The sequence below is a fragment of the Pristiophorus japonicus genome, chromosome 19, assembly GCF_044704955.1.
Source record: "Pristiophorus japonicus isolate sPriJap1 chromosome 19, sPriJap1.hap1, whole genome shotgun sequence".
Lineage (NCBI taxonomy): Eukaryota > Metazoa > Chordata > Chondrichthyes > Pristiophoridae > Pristiophorus > Pristiophorus japonicus.
Genome location: NC_091995.1, coordinates 99,182,259 through 99,200,569, shown reverse-complemented (window position 1 = coordinate 99,200,569; position 18,311 = coordinate 99,182,259). Strand labels below are relative to the sequence as shown.

At 46.2% G+C, this 18,311-nt stretch overlaps 1 protein-coding gene across 3 annotated transcripts in view; it reads left to right on the top strand.

The window, feature by feature from the left end:
* LOC139230100 (CCR4-NOT transcription complex subunit 3-like) overlaps positions 1 to 16,309 on the top strand; it is a 126,728-nt gene extending 110,419 nt beyond the window's left edge. For all 3 annotated transcript variants that reach the window (XM_070861917.1, XM_070861918.1, XM_070861916.1), the window contains 5 exons: positions 8,486 to 8,588; positions 9,769 to 9,967; positions 11,168 to 11,300; positions 13,811 to 13,936; positions 15,907 to 16,309. In XM_070861917.1, the coding sequence (XP_070718018.1) occupies positions 8,486 to 8,588; positions 9,769 to 9,967; positions 11,168 to 11,300; positions 13,811 to 13,936; positions 15,907 to 16,005 (660 nt within the window). In that variant the 3' untranslated portion in view covers positions 16,006 to 16,309. The remainder of the gene's footprint in view (positions 1 to 8,485; positions 8,589 to 9,768; positions 9,968 to 11,167; positions 11,301 to 13,810; positions 13,937 to 15,906) is intronic.
* Positions 16,310 to 18,311: the final 2,002 nt, after the last annotated feature.

Below are 18,311 nucleotides of genomic sequence, written 5' to 3'. Positions count from 1 at the left end.
GTCGTCCCCCGGACCCCTGCGCGTCTCTCCCTCCCCCCCCCCCCCCCCCCAGACCCCTATGCATCTCACCCCTCCCCCCCCCCAAGGACCCCTATGCGTCTCACCCCCCCCCCCCCCCTCGGACCCCTGCGCGTCTCTTCCCCCCGACCCCTGCGCGTCTCTCTCCTTCTCCCCCCCCCCCCCCCCCCCCCGACCCCTGCGCGTCTCTCTCCTTCTTCCCCCCCCCTCGGACCCCTGCGCGTCTTTCTTCCCCCCCCCATGTCCTTATTTCAAAAGGTTTCACATTTACAAATCCTTCCGCACGCTTCAATTGCAACCTCTCTCATCTTGCACCTCTGCATTTGCAGTAGAAGCCTGCTGTGTGACCTCCCCCTCCCTTCAACGTGTTGGGTTTAGTGGCAACAGGCTTTCAAAATACTTTTCTAGAGCCTCCAGTATTGGAATTACGAGTGACTTGCCTGTAATTCCTCTCGTCAGAATATTGTCAGTGTTTGAATTCTAGCCAGAGCCAATGGCAGGCACCTGCCTATCGATTCTGGATCAGTTTCTGTGGACTGGAGAGTAGCTAGTGTAACACCACTGTTTTTAAAAAAAAAAAAAAGGAGGGAGTGAGAAGGTGGGTTATTATAGACCGGTTAGCCTGACATCAGTAGTGGGGAAAATGTTGGAATCAATTATTAAGGATGAAGTAGTGCATTTGGAAAGCAGTGACAGGATCAGTCCAAGTCAGCATGGATTTATGAAAGGGAAATCATGCTTGACAAATCTTCTGGAATTTTTTGAGGATGTAACTAGCAGAGTGGACAAGGGAGAACCAGGGGATGTGGTGTATTTGGACTTTCCAAAGGCTTTTGACAAGGTCCCACATAAGAGATTGGTGTGCAAGATCAAAGCACATGGTATTGGGGGTAATGTACTGACGTGGATAGAGAACTGGTTGGCAGACAGGAAGCAGAGAGTGGGAATAAATGGGCCCTTTTCAGAATGACAGGCAGTGACTAGTGGAGTGCCGCAGGGCTCAGTGCTGGGACCCCAGCTCTTTACAATATACATCAATAATTTGGATGAGAATAGACTGGCAAATGATACTTAAAGGGTTGACGGTGGATAGGCAATGGCAATCATTTATAGATCACATGGATGAACTTCAACAGTTGTACATCCCTGTCTGGAGTAAAAATAAAACCGGGAAGGTGGCTCACAAAGGAAATTAAGGATAGTGTTAGATCCAAGGAAGAGGCATATAAATTGGCCAGAAAAAGCAGCAAACCTGAGGACCTGAGGAGGAATTTCTTCTCTGTTGTAAATCTGTGGAATTCTCTGCCCCAGAGAGCTGTGGAGGTTTGGTCATTGAATATATTTAAGGTGGAAATAGACAGATTTTTGAATTTAGAATTCAGCAGAGGAGGACAAGGGGTTTAATTAGGAGGGGGAAAATAGAGTACGAGAGGAAGCTTGCCGGGAACATAAAAACTGACTGCAAAAGCTTCTATCGATATGTGAAGAGAAAAAGATTAGTGAAGACAAACGTAGGCCCCTTGCGGTCGGATTCAGGTGAATTTATAATGGGGAACAAAGAAATGGCAGACCAATTGAACAAATACTTTGGTTCTGTCTTCACGAAGGAAGACACAAATAACCTTCCGGATGTACTAGAGGACCGAGGGTCTAGTGAGAAGGAGGAACTGGAGGATATCCTTATTAGGTGGGAAATTGTGTTGGAGAAATTGATGGGATTGAAGGCTGATAAATCCCCGGGGCCCAATTGCCTGCATCCCAGAGTACTTAAGGAAGTGGCCGTCGAAATAGTGGATGCATTGGTGATCATTTTCCAACAGTCTATCGACTCTGGATCAGTTCCTATGGACTGGAGGGTAGCTAATGTAACACCACTTTTTAAAAAGGTAGGGAGAGAGAAAATGGGTAATTATAGGCCGGTTAGCCTGACATCAGTGGTGGGGAAAATGTTGGAATCAATCATTAAGGATGAAATAGCAGTTCCTATGGACTGGAATTTTTTGAGGATGTAACTAATAGAGTGGACATGGGAGAACCAGTGGATGTGGTGTATTTGGACTTTCAGAAGGCCTTTGACAAGGTTCCACACACGAGATTGGTGTGCAAAATCAAAGCACATGGTATTGGGGGTAATGTACTGGCGTGGATAGAGAACTGGTTGGCAGACAGGAAGCAGAGAGTCGGGATAAACGGGTCCTTTTTGGAATGCGATCCAGTGACTAGTGGAGTGCCGCAGGGCTCCGTGCTGGGACCCCAGCTATTTACAATATACATTAATGATTTGGATGAAGGAATTGAGTGTAATATCTCCAAGTTTGCAGATGACACTAAACTGGGTGGCGATGTGAGCTGTGAGGAGGATGCTAAGAGGCTGCAGGGTGACTTGAACAGGTTAGGTGAGTGGGCAAATGCATGGCAGATGCTGTATAATGTGGATAAATGTGAGGTTATCCACTCTGGTGGCAAAAACACAAAGGCAGAATATTATCTGAATGGCGGCAGATTAGGAAAAGGGGAGGTGCAACGGGACCTGGGTGTCATGGTTTATCAGTAATTGAAAGTTGGCATGCGGGTACAGCAGGCGGTGAAGAAGGCAAATGGTATGTTGGCCTTCATAGCTAGGGGATTTGAGTATAGGAGCAGGGAGGTCTTCAATTGTACAGGGCCTTGGTGAGGCCACACTTGGGAGTATTGTGTACAGTTTTGGTCTCCTAATCTGAGGAAGGACGTTCTTTCTATTGAGTGAGTGCAGCGAAGGTTCACCAGACTGATTCCAGGGATGGCTGGATTGACATATGAGGAGAGACTGGAACAACTGGGACTTTATACACTGGAGTTTAGAAGGATGAGAGGGGATCTCATAGAAACATATAAAATTCTGATGGGACGGGACAGGTTAGATGCGGGAAGAATGTTCCCGATGTTGGGGAAGTCCAGAACCAAGGGACACAGTCTTAGGATAAGGGGTAAGCCATTTAGGACTGAGATGAGGAGAAACTTCTTCACTCAGTTGTTAACCTGTGGCATTCTCTACCGCAGAGAGATGTTGAGGCCAGTTCATTGGATATATTCAAGAGGGAGTTAGATATGGCCCTTATAGCTAAAGGGATCAAGGGGTATGGAGAGAAAGCAGGAAAGGGGTACTGAGGGAATGATCAGCTATGATATTGAATGGTGGTGCAGGCTCGAAGGGCCGAATAGCCTATCCTGCACCTATTTTCTATGTTTCTATGACCCACTGATACTCACTAGAACACTCCTTTCAGCCGTCAAAATATCACGTGAAATACTTTAAGTCCAACAGAGATTTTTTTTAACGGTGGAAATTGAAAATAGTGACCCCCCCACCCCCCCCCCTCCCCTTTGCCCCAGTAAATACACTCGAACTTCAGGTATGTTTGCTCAATTTACCAATCCTAACATCAATTTAAATATTTGTGTTTTAGAATAATTTATTTGCATTTAATCATTTTCTATTATTTCATCAATAAAATATTTCAAGCAATTATGATTTTTAATCTACATTGCGATTTGTAAGTTTGTAAATTTAGAAGGGGTATATAATTTGCAGAGATGTTGAACAATGAGGCTGGAGAAATCCGCTCCACTGCAACTGGCTCCCACTGCTGAACAATCTGTTATATTGAGCACTTTGTATAGTTTCTGAGTCCAGGGGGGACTCTGGCAGTTCACACTTTCGACTTGGTTAATGATTTGCAGCTCAATGAATGAAATTTACTGCTTTTGCATGGTGACTGGCCACAAGTGTCACTGATGCACGGGCGCCCTAATCCATTCACCACACGTGGTCACCAAATCCTTTGAAGGTGCTGGAAATAAGCCCGACAAGTATCTCCCCGCAGCTGGCCAGCCTGGCACGGAGGTTCTGAATGCTGAGAATCTTGGATCCGTTCACACTGCAATTTGTAGCATCCAATAGCAATGACTATTGGGAATTGGCAGACGTACCAAAAGAGGAATGTGATCTGAGTGCATGCGTACTTGTTCCTTCCCATGTAGACAATCATCAGGAATGATCTGATCATCATTCCCTTGCACAATTCTGGCAAGCAGCACTTCCTGGAACACCTGTGTCAGCTAACCATGTCATCGCAGTGGTAATCTCTGCAGGTGCAGAAAGACATTCAGCACAATGCTGAATGAATGCTGTTATACCAAAAAAATATGAAATGCTTTAGTTATAATGCAGAAACAAACTCACTTTGTTCGGTCATGGCATACTGGCAGACACATGAAAAATAAATCCTTAGATTAATCAGATCTTTTGGCCACTTAATAGGCGCATGATTTCTACATAATTTCAAGTTACTCCTGCATGGTCTGTAGTTTTTTTTATTGCATAATAACACGAGGACTTCTGCAAAATGTCTCCTGTTTTTCTGCAAACTCGGGTCCTTGATGCAAGGCCTGTTTGCTGTGGTGCAGCATCGTAGACACATCCCTCAACTCCAACATCAGCAACCCTTGATTTAATGTTTCTTTCCACACCCCCATCCGAGTTATTTCTGTCTTTGCATGTTGGACTTTCCTTCTCCATTCCCTGCCTCATTTCCCTCCCCCCAAAAACCTCACCAGAAGAGAGAAGTTTCCCAGTTTTGTTTCCAGACTCCCAAAGCTGGTTTTCTCTGCTGTTACCACAAATCTCGGGAAGTACTAATCCATGTGGTCTCTGCATCTTGAGGAAGTATAGTCCTCGACCTACTGGGGGTCTTCTCATGCTGGGTGGTCTCTCTGTTGCTGTCACAGCCGAACTTTTGCCCCAGGCAGTTTTAACAGGTTCACTTCACTGTTTTTGGGAGGCCTGGGAATAAAACTCTGGCAGCGGTTTTTGTTTGAAAGGGTAAGGACTGTTGATTAGAATGTTATGGTATGTTAGGTCACAATCTGAGCAGCAGTGAGGGTTGCAGTTTAAAGATAAACTCCAGTTCAGGCCCAACTTGCAGCCAATTCAGAGTGTGCTTTTCCCAATGACCAGCAGCAGCCTGTTGCAACAAAGGCTTACAATTCCCAATGGTTTGTTTCCATTTTTTCATTACTTCTCTCTTGTGTTTGAATGTATAATCCTTTCTTTTATCTTGGCCCTCTCTCCCCACCCCAGTCACTTTTCTTAGCACTGGTTCTGATCTGCAGTCTTGCTCGCTTTGTCTCTGCTCTCCTTTCCTGTGAGGGTTTCTGGCTGCTCCAGGTCACAGCCGTGAACTCACTGGTGCTCCTGGTCATTTATTCTGCAAAGTGCGACATAGCTTGGGCTGCCAGATTTCAATGCCAGTTAGCTCTGGCATTGTTACTTTGTTGGACAGGAACTTTCACCTGAGTTAGAACGATGTAGGTTCAAGTTCCACTGTAGGACTTGAGTGCATAATCTAGGCTGACACTCCAGTGCTGCACTGTCGGGAAGGGCAGTACTGAGGGAGTGCTGCACTGTCGGGAGGGGCAGTACTGAGGGAGTGCTGCACTGTCGGGAGGGGCAGTACTGAGGGAGTGCTGCACTGTCGGGAGGGGCAGTACTGAGGGAGTGCTGCACTGTCGGGAGGGGCGGTACTGGGGGAGTGCCGCACTGTCGGAGGGGCGGTACTGGGGGAGCGCCGCACTGTTGGAGGTGCGGTCTTTTAAATGAGATGTTAAACCAATGGTCTGCCTGGTCGTCTGGATGTAAAAGATCCCATCGCACTGTTCAAAGCACAGGGGGGTGTCCCGGCTGATGTGGAATCTATATGGGTAGAGCTGCAGAACACCAAACAGCAAAAAACGTTAGTGGGAGTTGTGTACAGACCTCCAAACAGTAGTAGTAATGTTGGGGACGGCATCAAACAGGAAATTAGGGATGCATGCAATAAAGGTGCAGCAGTTATCATGGGTGACTTTAATATGCATATAGATTGGGCTAACCAAACTGGAAACAATACGGTGGAGGAGGATTTCCTGGAGTGCATAAGGGATGGTTTTCTAGACCAATATGTCGAGGAACCAACGAGGGGGGAGGCCATCTTAGACTGGGTGTTGTGTAATGAGAGAGGATTAATTAACAATCTCGTTGTGCGAGGCCCCTTGGGGAAGAGTGACCATAATATGGTGGAATTCTACATTAGGATGGAGAAAGAAACAGTTAATTCGGAGAATCATGGTCCAGAACTTAGAGGGGTAACTTTGAAGGTATGAGGCGTGAATTGGCTAGGATAGATTGGCGAATGATACTTAAGGGGTTGACAGTGGATGGGCAATGGCAGACATTTAGAGACCGCATGGATGAACTACAACAATTGTACATCCCTGTCTGGCGTAAAAATAAAAAAGGGAAGGTGGCTCAACCGTGGCTATCAAGGGAAATCAGGGATAGTATTAAAGCCAAGGAAGTGGCATACAAATTGTCCAGAAATAGCAGCGAACCCGGAGACTGGGAGAAATTTAGAACTCAGCAGAGTAGGACAAAGGGTTTGATTCGGGCAGGGAAAATAGAATACGAGAGGAAGCTTGCAGGGAACAATAAGATGGACTGCAAAAGCTTCTATAGATATGTAAAGAGAAAAAGGTTAGTAAAGACAAACTTAGGTCCCCTGCAGTCAAGACCAATTGAACAAGTACTTTGGTTCGGTATTCACTAAGGAGGACACAAACAATCTTCTGGATATAAAAGGGGTCAGAGGGTCTAGTAAGGAGGAGGAACTGAGGGAAATCCTTATTAGTCGGGAAATTGTGTTGGGGAAATTGATGGAATTGAAGGCCGATAAATCTCCAGGGCCTGATGGACTGCATCCCAGAGTACTTAAGGAGGTGGCCTTGGAAATAACGGATGCTTTGACAGTCATTTTTGAACATTCCATTGACTCTGGATCAGTTCCTATGGAGTGGAGGGTAGCCAATGTAACCCCACTTTTTAAAAAAGGAGGGAGAGAGAAAACGGAATTATAGACCAGTCAGCCTGACATCGGTAGTGGGTAAAATGATGGAATCAATTATTAAGGATGTCATAGCAGCGCATTTGGAAAGAGGTGACATAATAGGTCCAAGTCAGCATGGATTTGTGAAAGGGAAATCATGCTTGACAAATCTTCTGGAATTTTTTGAGGATGTTTCCAGTAGAGTGGACAAGGGAGAACCAGTTGATGTGGTGTATTTGGACTTTCAGAAGGCTTTCGACAAGGTCCCACACAAGAGATTAATGTACAAAGTTAAAGCACATGGGATTAGGGGTAGTGTGCTGACGTGGATTGAGAACTGGTTGTCAGACAGGGAGCAAAGAGTAGGAGTAAATGGGTACTTTTCAGAATGGCAGGCAGTGACTAGTGGGGTGTTTACATTGTACATTAATGATTTAGATGAGGGGATTAAATGTAGTATCTCCAAATTTGCGGATGACACTAAGTTGGGTGGCAGTGTGAGCTGCGAGGAGGATGCTATGAGGCTGCAGAGCGACTTGGATAGGTTAGGTGAGTGGGCAAATGCATGGCAGATGAAGTATAATGTGGATAAATGTGAGGTTATCCACTTTGGTGGTAAAAACAGAGAGACAGACTATTATCTGAATGGTGACAGATTAGGAAAAAGGGAGGTGCAACGAGACCTGGGTGTCATGGTACATCAATCATTGAAGGTTGGCATGCAGGTATAGCAGGCGGTTAAGAAAGCAAATGGCATGTTGGCCTTCATAGCGAGGGGATTTGAGTACAGGGGCAGGGAGGTGTTACTATAGTTGTACAGGGCCTTGGTGAGGTCACACCTGGAGTATTGTGTACAGTTTTGGTCTCCTAACTTGAGGAAGGACATTCTTGCTATTGAGGGAGTGCAGCGAAGGTTCACCAAACTGATTCCTGGGATGGAGAGACTGACCTATCAAGAAAGACTGGATCAACTGGGCTTGTATTCACTGGAGTTCAGAAGAATGAGAGGGGATCTCATAGAAACGTTTAAAATTCTGACGGGGTTAGACACAGGTTAGATGCAGGAAGAATGTTCCCAATGTTGGGGAAGTCCAGAACCAGGGGTCACAGTCTAAGGATAAGGGGGAAGCCATTTAGGACCGAGATGAGGAGGAACTTCTTCACCCAGAGAGTGGTGAACCTGTGGAATTCTCTACCACAGAAAGTTGTTGAGGCCAATTCACTAAATATATTCAAAAAGGAGTTAGATGAAGTCCTTACTACTAGGGGGATCAAGGGGTATGGCGAGAAAGCAGGAAGGGGGTACTGAAGTTGCATGTTCAGCCATGAACTCATTGAATGGCAGTGTAGGCTCGAAGGGCCGAATGGCCTACTCCTGCACCTATTTTCTATGTTTCTATATTCCACCCTCAACTAATGTCACAGATCAGATTGTCATTTATCTTATTTGCTGTTGGTGGGATCTTGCTTTGTGCATTAAAACAATTCACTGTGCATGAAGCACTTTGAAATATTTGAGACCTTGTCTTTGTCTTTCTTTTAACATTATTTAATTTCTGTATATGCAGCAGGCTCCAGAGACACTGAGCTCTTTAAAAAGTATGGCGGAGCGAGCAGCAGTGAGTGCAGGATTGGAAGAGCAAGTGCAGTCCTTGCATTTGAACGAGAGGGGTGAGTAGCTGCACTGAGCACATCAGCATTTCTCTGGGGGGAGGGCAGCAAAGTCTCTACCGTTCTAATCTGTGCACACCAGAATCTGGTTACCAGGGTTTACACCCAAGCTAAACAATCATCCCTAAAAATGCACTTTGCTAAAGTTCAGATGGTAAATAGATTAAAAAATGTGCAACTTTGAACAATAGGGCAGAAAGTCCCACTGAGGTAGCACTTCACTGTTGCATTGTATAAATTGTGTAACAGCAAGTCATGAAATTCTGACACAATGGGTCCCTACATTGGCTCCCGGTTAAGCAAAGCCTCAATTTCAAAATTCTCATTCTTGTTTTCAAATCCCTCCATGGCCCTCGCCCCTCCCTATCTCTATAATCTCCTCCAGCCCCACAACCCCCCCCAAGATGTCTGCACTCCTCTAATCCTGACCATCCCTGATTATAATCGCTCCACCATCGGTGGCCGTGCCTTCTGTTGCCTGGGCCCCAAGCTCTGGAGCTCCCTTCCTAAACCTCTCCGCCTCTCTTTCCTCCTTCAAGACAGACGCTCCTTAAAACCGACCTCTGACCAAGCTTTTGGTCACCTGTGCTAATGTTTACCCATGCGGCTCGGTGTCAAATTTTTTATCACATAATACTCCTGTGAAGCACCTCTGGACGTTTCACTACATTAAAGGCGCTATATAAATACAAGTTGTTGTGTCATTGGGTGAGGCACAGTACAGAGGTTTGATCCTTCAGAAGCCGACCGACTGGGATCCAGGGCACATTCAGCTGCTCACTCGCATCTCTGAGTGGCCATTCTAAAAGCAGTTTGGTTTGAGACTGGGGCCTCCTGAGGTGGGGAACAGCTTGTGTAGTGTAGGAATCATTAAAACAATTCTCTGATGTGCTAATTTTCTGTCGATTATCATTCAATAATTTGCCCGTCAGGAAATAAGATTTGAGGTTCTTTTTGCATATTGCACAGTGATGATTATTTGTTCCTACAATGTTCTGGTACATTTACACTCCATTCAAAGTATATATGACACCTCTTGATCAGTGACTGGGCCATGGCCATCTATGCATCCATTGTGATTCATCCTGGGGAGAGGGTAAACATATTGAGGCAGGCTTTAAACGGTTAAAGTCCATTCCATTTAAAATCTGTTAAAAGTAGTGGGGTTTTTTTCCCCCAGATCTCTTCAGCACCCCATCATCACAGAGCAACTCGATGACCTCTAACGTTCCACAAACGACAGAAGTCCACCTTCAGCCGATGCTGGGCGTGTGCCCGCTGAGCCCAGTGCATCTTTCCAAAGACCAAGAATACCAGCTGCACATGGTGGAGTCGGCTTGGCTTCATATGCCTCACCCGTCAGACTCCGAGAGGATACGGTGAGTAGCAGCCGGTGATGGTGAGAAGCTGAATCCAGGCAACAAGCAGCGAGTTTATCAGGAGGACACCCACTTAGATAGGATATGTTTCAGAGTTAACTGAAGCAATGCTTATTCTAACAGTGAATAAGAATTAGGAGCAGGAGTCGGCCATACAGCCCCTTGAACCGTAATGGTTTTCAATGTATAGACCGTGATACATTGAAAACCATTACATAGAAATGACTAATGAGGCTACTGTACTTGGTTATTCCTGATATTGCAGTAAAATCCGAGGAGATATAAAACTGAGAAACATAAGCTTCAGATAGCTGGAAATTCTGCTTCCAACAGCTGTGTTTAAATCCAAACCTTCACATCAGCTTTGCTTTTTTTTTAAAAATTGCTCTGTTGAACAAGTGATACATAATTAGTAGACGGACAGGAGCAGTGCACAGGAACTGTTAATGGTGTCTGATCATTCCAGTGAACAGCCTTTCGTGCTGAGTGCTGACCCTGGGTCAGGTGTGACCCTGGGAATCAAGCTTGGTGGGCACTGTCGGTACAGGTGTCTCACTACAGGAGGTATTGAGGGATTCCCATTGGATGGGGGAGCTGGGGGAGCGGCTGTACTCTCTGAAGCAGTTGCTCTAGTTTGTCTCTAGTTGGATTATTAGCGAGGTGATCTGGGTCAGGCAGGCTTTGTTTTAAAGTATAATTAGGTGGTACAACTACTTGTGTATGACTGATCCGAGGGGAGTTGTGTGGTTGACTAATTCATTTGGCCCCTTGTTGTTTGTCTAGTTTCCATGGCGATTATTTTGCTGTACACTGGCCTGATTATCTGTGGATATAATGTAGAAAGAATGCTTGGCTCGAGGGTGGCTGGGTGGCTTTTGCCTGGACTGCAGACTGAGGTGGCAGTTTGGTGTTTGTGTGAGCTGATGGTTTATTGTATCCCTGCCGGCAGACCTGGATACAGAAAGGTGTTGTATGGCTCCCTATTTAACGCTGTGAAAGATTAATAAACACTGGTTCTTGTCGCGCACCATGATCCCAGGATTCTGACAGTCACTCCCAAGTTACACTTAAGTTTATGGTATTGCATAAAATGCATTGATTTTGCTGCCCAATGCAATAAGTTTTTTTAAATCCTTTCACTACAGAAGTATTTATCATTGTCTCTATAAAAATGTTTGTCTTTTTCTGTTTCCCCTGCAGACACTACCTCCCGCGCAATCCATGTCCCACACCGCCTTATCACCACCAGATCCCTCCGGTCCATTCGGACACTCTGGAGTTCTACCAGCGATTGTCCACTGAAACTCTCTTCTTCATCTTCTACTACCTAGAGGTGGGTATTGGTCTGAGCAGTGCCGATCATTCAGTAGCACGGTGGCCAGACAATACTGCTCAGGTTTCTAATTGGCACCAGGCCCTGGGTTTGTGCTTGGGTACAACAAAACTTAGGCTGTGAGAGCTGGCAGCAGCTCGAGAGAATTCTATGCTTCCCTGACCGACCAGATCCCGTTGATTGGTAATTTCCCATTGCCACAATCATTTGTATTTAAATCCTTTGAACTCGTGCGTGCTCCGCCCCAATTGGGGTGGCTGCCCCTTGCCAGAGCTTCAACACTCGCCCTTTGATCTCTGCCCCTGGGCTAGGTCGTTAAATCAGTCTGGCTGCCCAGCATCTAATGGCCTCTTGGTAAAAGTGCATTTGTTTGATCAGTTCAGGATGTGATGCCCCTTCAGTTGACCAGCGCACTCAACACAGCCTGAAAAATGGGCATAAAGAATACGGTTAGAAAAAAGAGGAATGAAAGTAAAGTCCTTTCTCCAAAGATCTGGAACTCTAGCATGGAGCGTGTGTCGCGAATGCATGACCCCCTGCTCTGTCTCCCCCCCACCCCCCCTGACCGGTCCACGTCCCCATGTGTTCCATTCCAGGCATCCATGCTGTGCCAGGTGGAGTTCCTTCTTTCAATGACTTGTCTGTTCTTTGTGGTTTTCTGATTCAGGCTGCGAGCTGTAAATTAGCAAAAGGCACCAAAGGTTAATGCCTTGCAGCTACAAATATCTGGTGCGCCTGCGCTGAAGACTTACAGACCCCCGTATCCGTGTCTCAGACGTGGCTCAAAGTGCTTCAAGTGCAGTGAGTTCTGTAGGTGAACATGAAGCTGTTTTACGCACACACACGTCCCGCCAGCAGCAGGGATCGGAGCTTTACGTTTTCAATTTAAAAATCTACCTGCAATACAGCGGCCACCATTACACACCTGGATAAGCACAGTGTGTCTTGAGGCACGAGGCCCCTGCAGCAGCTCGTGAAATATTGCGGTTTGAATTCCAAGAGGCATTTAAAAGCTTTATTTTTTTTTTAATTTGACTTGCTCCCATCTTCATCCTGAAGGCACTTTGAGAATAATTCCACAGGCTGTTACTGTCTAACTCGGACTCTGCTCGGCATAGTTCCACAGGGTGTGACTGTCTAACTCAGGCTCTGCTGGGAATAGTTCCACAGGGTGTGACTCCTGTATATCATCCACGTCCTGTGCCCTTTTACTGTTTTGATAGGCAGTGAGCATTGATTGGCTTTTCAACCATGGAGGCACCACAGCAGAGTTCAGTTTGCTGACTCAGCATTCCTATCCGCTCTCATTCCAGCAGAGGTCACTCGATAGTGAGGAGCTGGATTTCCCTCCCCCTTCCTTCTGCCCCCAGACCCCGACACCGGGACAATGGCCACGATCACCCAAATCAGCACAGAACAGGGATTGTACCTGGTCTATGTTGCTCCGGTTGCACTTGCCCATGTGTAAAAAAAAAACTATATTTGGAGGAGAGAAATGAAGATTTGGTTTTAATGCTGGGCTTTTCGTTGCTGAGCTGTGATTTTCTGTATTCTTGTGACTCGCATTGCACAAGCATTTAATGAAAAGCAATTTCTCAAACATACTCGAATGATATTAGTTCTCGTACCGGGTAAGGGTTTCTCTGGCTTTTGGGAAGACTGTAACTGAGCCTCTCCGAGCATGGATGACCCAGGTTCAATTCCTGCCCCGTACTGAGTGAGCTGTTGAAACTGGTACTGGTGTGTTACAATTGGCACCCCTGGATGTTGGGCAGGGGGAATAACCAGACTTCAGTTGCTGATCACTGGGAATGGTCTGTCGAAGTCAGATGAAGGTGATTGGGCTAGTGTGATGCCCTCAAGATTGAATCACCTACAGACCCTTGGGCAAGGTGTGAGGGGGCCCATCACCTATGGAATTTTACCCAGGAGGAATCAGCATCTTTGGGGAGTGGAGGGAATGGGGGAAATTGTTTTTAAAAGGAAAAAAAGTTCCCCCAAAAATCTTGTATTATTAAACCATGGTATGTAGCCTAACAACTAGGGATGCTGGGGTTGTTCACCTTAGAGCAGAGAAGGTAAAGGGAAGATTTAGTAGAAATGTTCAAAATTATGACGTGTTTTGATCGAGTAGATCGGGAGAAACAGTTCCCTGGGGCAGGAGGGTCGGTAACCAGAGGGACACAGATTTAAGGTCATCGGCAAAAGAACCAGAGGGGGAGATGAGGAGAATGTGTTTACGCAGCGAGTTGTTGTGATCGGGAACGCGCTGCCTGAAAGGGCGGTGGGAGCAGATTCAATAGTGACTTTCAAACGGGGAATTGGATAAATATTTGAAGCGGAAACATTTGTAGGGCTGTGGGGGAAGAGCGGGGGGAGTGGGACTGATTGGATCGCTCTGTCACAGAGCCGGCACAGGCTCGATGGGCCGAGTGGCCGTGTGCTGAGATTGTATGAACTGGTGCAACTCTGGTTTCAGCCACCTTTTTTTTTTAATCTCCTTTTGCTAGGGGACCAAGTCCCAGTATTTAGCTGCTAAAGCTTTGAAGAAGCAGTCCTGGAGATTCCACACCAAGTACATGATGTGGTTCCAGAGGCACGAAGAGCCAAAAACAATCACAGACGAATATGAACAGGTATGGATCTGATCCAGGTTCAGTCTGTCAGTGGAACCAGCCAGTCACTCGCTGGGGGCGGCCGGCGTGTGAGCATCCCAGGCTCAAACCGCAATGTCTGTCCGATATTTGTGGGTCCCATTTGGCTTCCTCAGTCTGGTGGAGAAGACTGGCTGGTTTCTCTGCAGCAAATTGTACTTTTGATGGTGTTGCTGTACATTTCATCCTTCACTCACTTATTTACAATTCAGATATGTGGGACGATTAGAGAAGTTGGGCTTAAGGGGAGATCTAATCGAGGTGTTCAAAATTGAGGGGTTTTGATGGAATAAATGGGGAGTAACTGTTTCCAGTGGCAAAAGGTTCGGTAACCAAAGGACACAAATCTTTGGCCAAGAACGCAGCGAGTTATTGTGATCGGGAACATGCTGCCTGAAAGGGCGGTGGGAGCAGATTCAATAGGAGTTAGATGTGGCCCTTATGACTCGGGATCAGGGGGTATGGAGAGAAAGCAGGAGTGGGGTACTGAGGGAATGATCAGCCATGATCTTCTTGAATGATGGTGCAGGCTAAAAGGGCCGAATGGCCGACTCCTGCAGCTATTTTCTAAGTTTCTAATAGTGACTTTCAAAATGGAATTGGATAAATTCTTGAAAAGGAATCATTTGCAAGGCTACGGGGAAGGAGTACAACTAAGGATCGCTTTTTCAAAGAGCAGGCACAATGGGCCAAAGGCGGCCTCCTGTGCTGTACCTATTCGTACAGCCTGTATCATTGCTCTGTATCAGTGTCTGCTCCCGTGCAAGCTGGTGCTTCAGGTTGTTGGGAACTCGCTGAGAGTTTGAGGTTTGGGCAATCAGTCCAGCGTGGCCTGGGAAAGTGAGTTTTGTCCCTCGGGGCTGGGTGCTGTAGCCGCAGGGTTTCGGGGAGGGTGCTGCTTCCCTGCTCTTTAACTACTCTCCCTTTCACTATTTCCATCTAAATGTCGTCCCCTCATTTTGATTTTCTCCTTTGTTTAATTTTGTAATTGTAAGAGCTTTGAGCGTAATATTATGTCGTAGAAATATAGAAAATAGGTGCAGGAGTAGGCCATTCGGCCCTTTTGAGTCTGCACCGTCATGGTATTAAGCTCTCTCCCTAGTCCTCCCATTACCTGTATCTCTCCTGTTCCCATCCCGCACACAGCTCTGTTTCACTCCGATAGGGCTGTCGTTTATATTCCATATAGTGAGAGGTTTGATGGCATCAATCACTAGTAGTGTGGCTATGCACTGCCTCCACCATCTGAAGCTGGCCATCAATCAATCCACAATGGTAAGAGGAGAGATGAGGGTAGACTGCGACTGTATAGTGGGCGGAGGGCCTGTGGAGTATTGTACAGCGGGTGAGATCGGAGCTGCTGTGTGCAACCAGTGACCTCTAGTTGGAATAAATGGGCATGGTGTGACTTGCTTAACCTGCATGCCTGATGCCCAGCCGCTGAGCAGCATTGACAGTAAGGATGGATCTGTCTTTAAACATAAGAACATAAGAAATAGGAACAGGAGGAGGTCATTGGCCCCTCGCGCATGCTCCGCTATTCAATAAGATCATGGCTGATCTTCTACTTCAACTCCATTTCCCCGCCCGCTCCCCATATCCCTTGACTCCTTTATCGTTCAAAAATCTGTCTATCTCCACTTTAAATATATTCAATGACCCAGCCTCCACAGCTCTCCAAAGATTCATGATCCTCTGAGAAGAAATTCCTCCTCATCTCCATTTTAAATAGGCGACGCCTTTGGGAGTGGAATAACCTCTTCACTTCCCATCGGAGGCCAGTGAATTAGGAATTATTTAAATATTGAACATACCTGATCAGGATGGGTTGAGCAACAAACTGGGCAAATTAAATTTCAGGCCCTGATGTGTATCTCAGAATGATAACTCTGTAAGCTTATGCCCCAAAACTGACGTTTACATCTTACTAGGCTTTTCTTCTGACCCAACAGGGAACATATATTTACTTTGACTATGAGAAATGGGGCCAGAGAAAGAAAGAAGGCTTCACGTTCGAGTACAGATACCTGGAGGACCGGGACCTGCAGTAAACAGACAGTGTACACCCTGTGCCAGGGTGGGCTCCTGTTCCCCGTGCTGCTGACTGTCGCTCAGTAACCCGGTATCAGGCTCGCAGTCTGAACACACACACTTGTTCTTGGAAGAGAGCTTTCGTTTAGAGACCTTGTACAATTTTGAGGATAAAAAGAAAGGAGAAAGAAATCAGAAATGTTGTACATCATGTATTTTGTTCTAACCTGTGCATAAGATATTGTATTGGAAAATACTTTGTCAGGAATCTGTACAGTTCTGCGTTTAAAAAGCAGTTAGTGCTTGTATGAGAAAATAAAACATTTTTCATGTACCTTTGTCAGTGTTTATTCAGCGCTAGGGTTTTTGTGGCCATTCAGGTTGTCCACTTGTTGAATCGAAGATGAACTTTGCGTTTTACAGTGTGCCATGTAAGCCTATAAATAAGTGCCTGATGTACAAGACCGGTTGACAGGGCTGCCATCTATCTAAATTCTCACCTGATGTTTGCTAGTACATTGTTCTCCATTCTCATCTCCGCCACCACTTTCCAGTCTGTTCCTCCATCGTCCCAACTACAGCCTTGCCTCCCGCTGACTGCTGTGTCTCCTGTCCCAGTATCTGTCCTGCTGGGCTTTCTCTGATTTTATGCCAGCAGTGCAGCTTGGTCTGGAGTCTGGAATAGAGGCAGCAATATAAATATCCCCCCACTGGGGGAACGGGGTGGGGGGGAGGGGTTGGTCCTGAGTCTATCGTCCTCGGAGAAGCTGCTCCACTGGGAGCGCGCCAGAGGGAGATGTACAACATGCCTGCCCACCCCCGCCACACTTTGATCCGCACAGACACGAGTTTAGTCTTGTGTCTGAGTACGCACAGTAAATACTCTGCCCGGCTCTCTCTCCCAGACAGCTGAGTAATATTGATGTATTTCCATACAACCGTGTGTCTGAACCTGGTAAGGTAACCAAAGGCACTTGTCTCTTCCCCATTCACTCTTAGCAAAGCCCTTCATCATTTTAAAACCTAAGTGTCTGTGGCCTTCTCAGCTCCAGTGTAAGTTGTATCTCTGGTCTGTCTGTTTCCCATGCCGGTGTATCATCCTGGTGAAACTCTTGCTCTATGGTTTTAATGTCTTTTCTTAATTGGGGCACTCAATTGCACACAAGTTGCAACTGTATGTTTAACTGTAGCCTATCTTATGTTTTGTATAAATTTATTATTTTATTCTTGTACACTGCCCCTATCAAACCCAAAATGCTGTTGGTCTTGTTATGGCTGTACCTACATGTCAGTGTATAGCCCCATTACTTGCTTTTCTCTCCATGTATAACTTCACAATTAACCCCATTAAATTGTATCTGCTGCCTGCCTGCCCAATTCCACTGACCTGCCACCTTGTCCTTGCCAAACCCTCTCCCTGCTGTGTTGTCAGCACATTTTGTGATTGTGTTCCCTGAGCCTGATTCATCTCGACATACTGCGAGCAGAAGTGGATTGCAACACTCCTCCAATCTGAGCAACACCCATTTGCCCTAACTCATTTGCTGACTTTTACTATCCTGATGGTAGGTGGGGAGCAAGGAAATGCCAATCAAGCCTGCTCCATCCACGGACCACGTATTGCAGCCTCTCGTGGACTCGGCGCCATCAGCTTTACGGGACACTGGTTCTGTCCCTTACCGACTCGTGAAAAGATTGAGTGCTGCTAATGTCTGTGATCCTTGGTCCCTTGATCCTTGATATTGATCCATTTCCTTTTTGAGGGTATTAACTGATCTGTTTGATTAAAACTGTTCTCTTTTCTTCTCCTACCTGCCAGGTTCAGTTAAGTATTTACATTTTCATCGCTTGCAAACCTGTAACAAAAACTGTTCTCCAAACACTTGTGTAGTCAGCATTGAATGAATAATGCAAGGTAACACTTTTTTTACATCCCATTTCAGTATTGGATTGCAAGCCCGGTGTGATTGAGAGCTTGTGGACCAGGGGAATATTTCCTGAGTTCTACCACTCCTGTTTTGTAAGACTGGAGCTGGGAGCCAAATGATTGCTGTTTATCAATGTGTGAAATCCTTTGTCCCACGTGTGTCTGAGCAAGAGCTGCTGCCCACAGGGCTCTTCCCCCCCCCCCCATCTCTGTACCGGGGTATATATTCAGGGCAGGGGTAGCCTTGAGGAGGAATTCATAGAATGCATAAGGGATTGTTTCTTAGGACAGTATATTACAGAACCTACAAGGGAGCAAGCTATCTTAGATCTGGTCCTGTGTAATGAGACAGGAATAATAAACGATCTCCGAGTAAAAGATCCTCTCGGAATGAGTGAT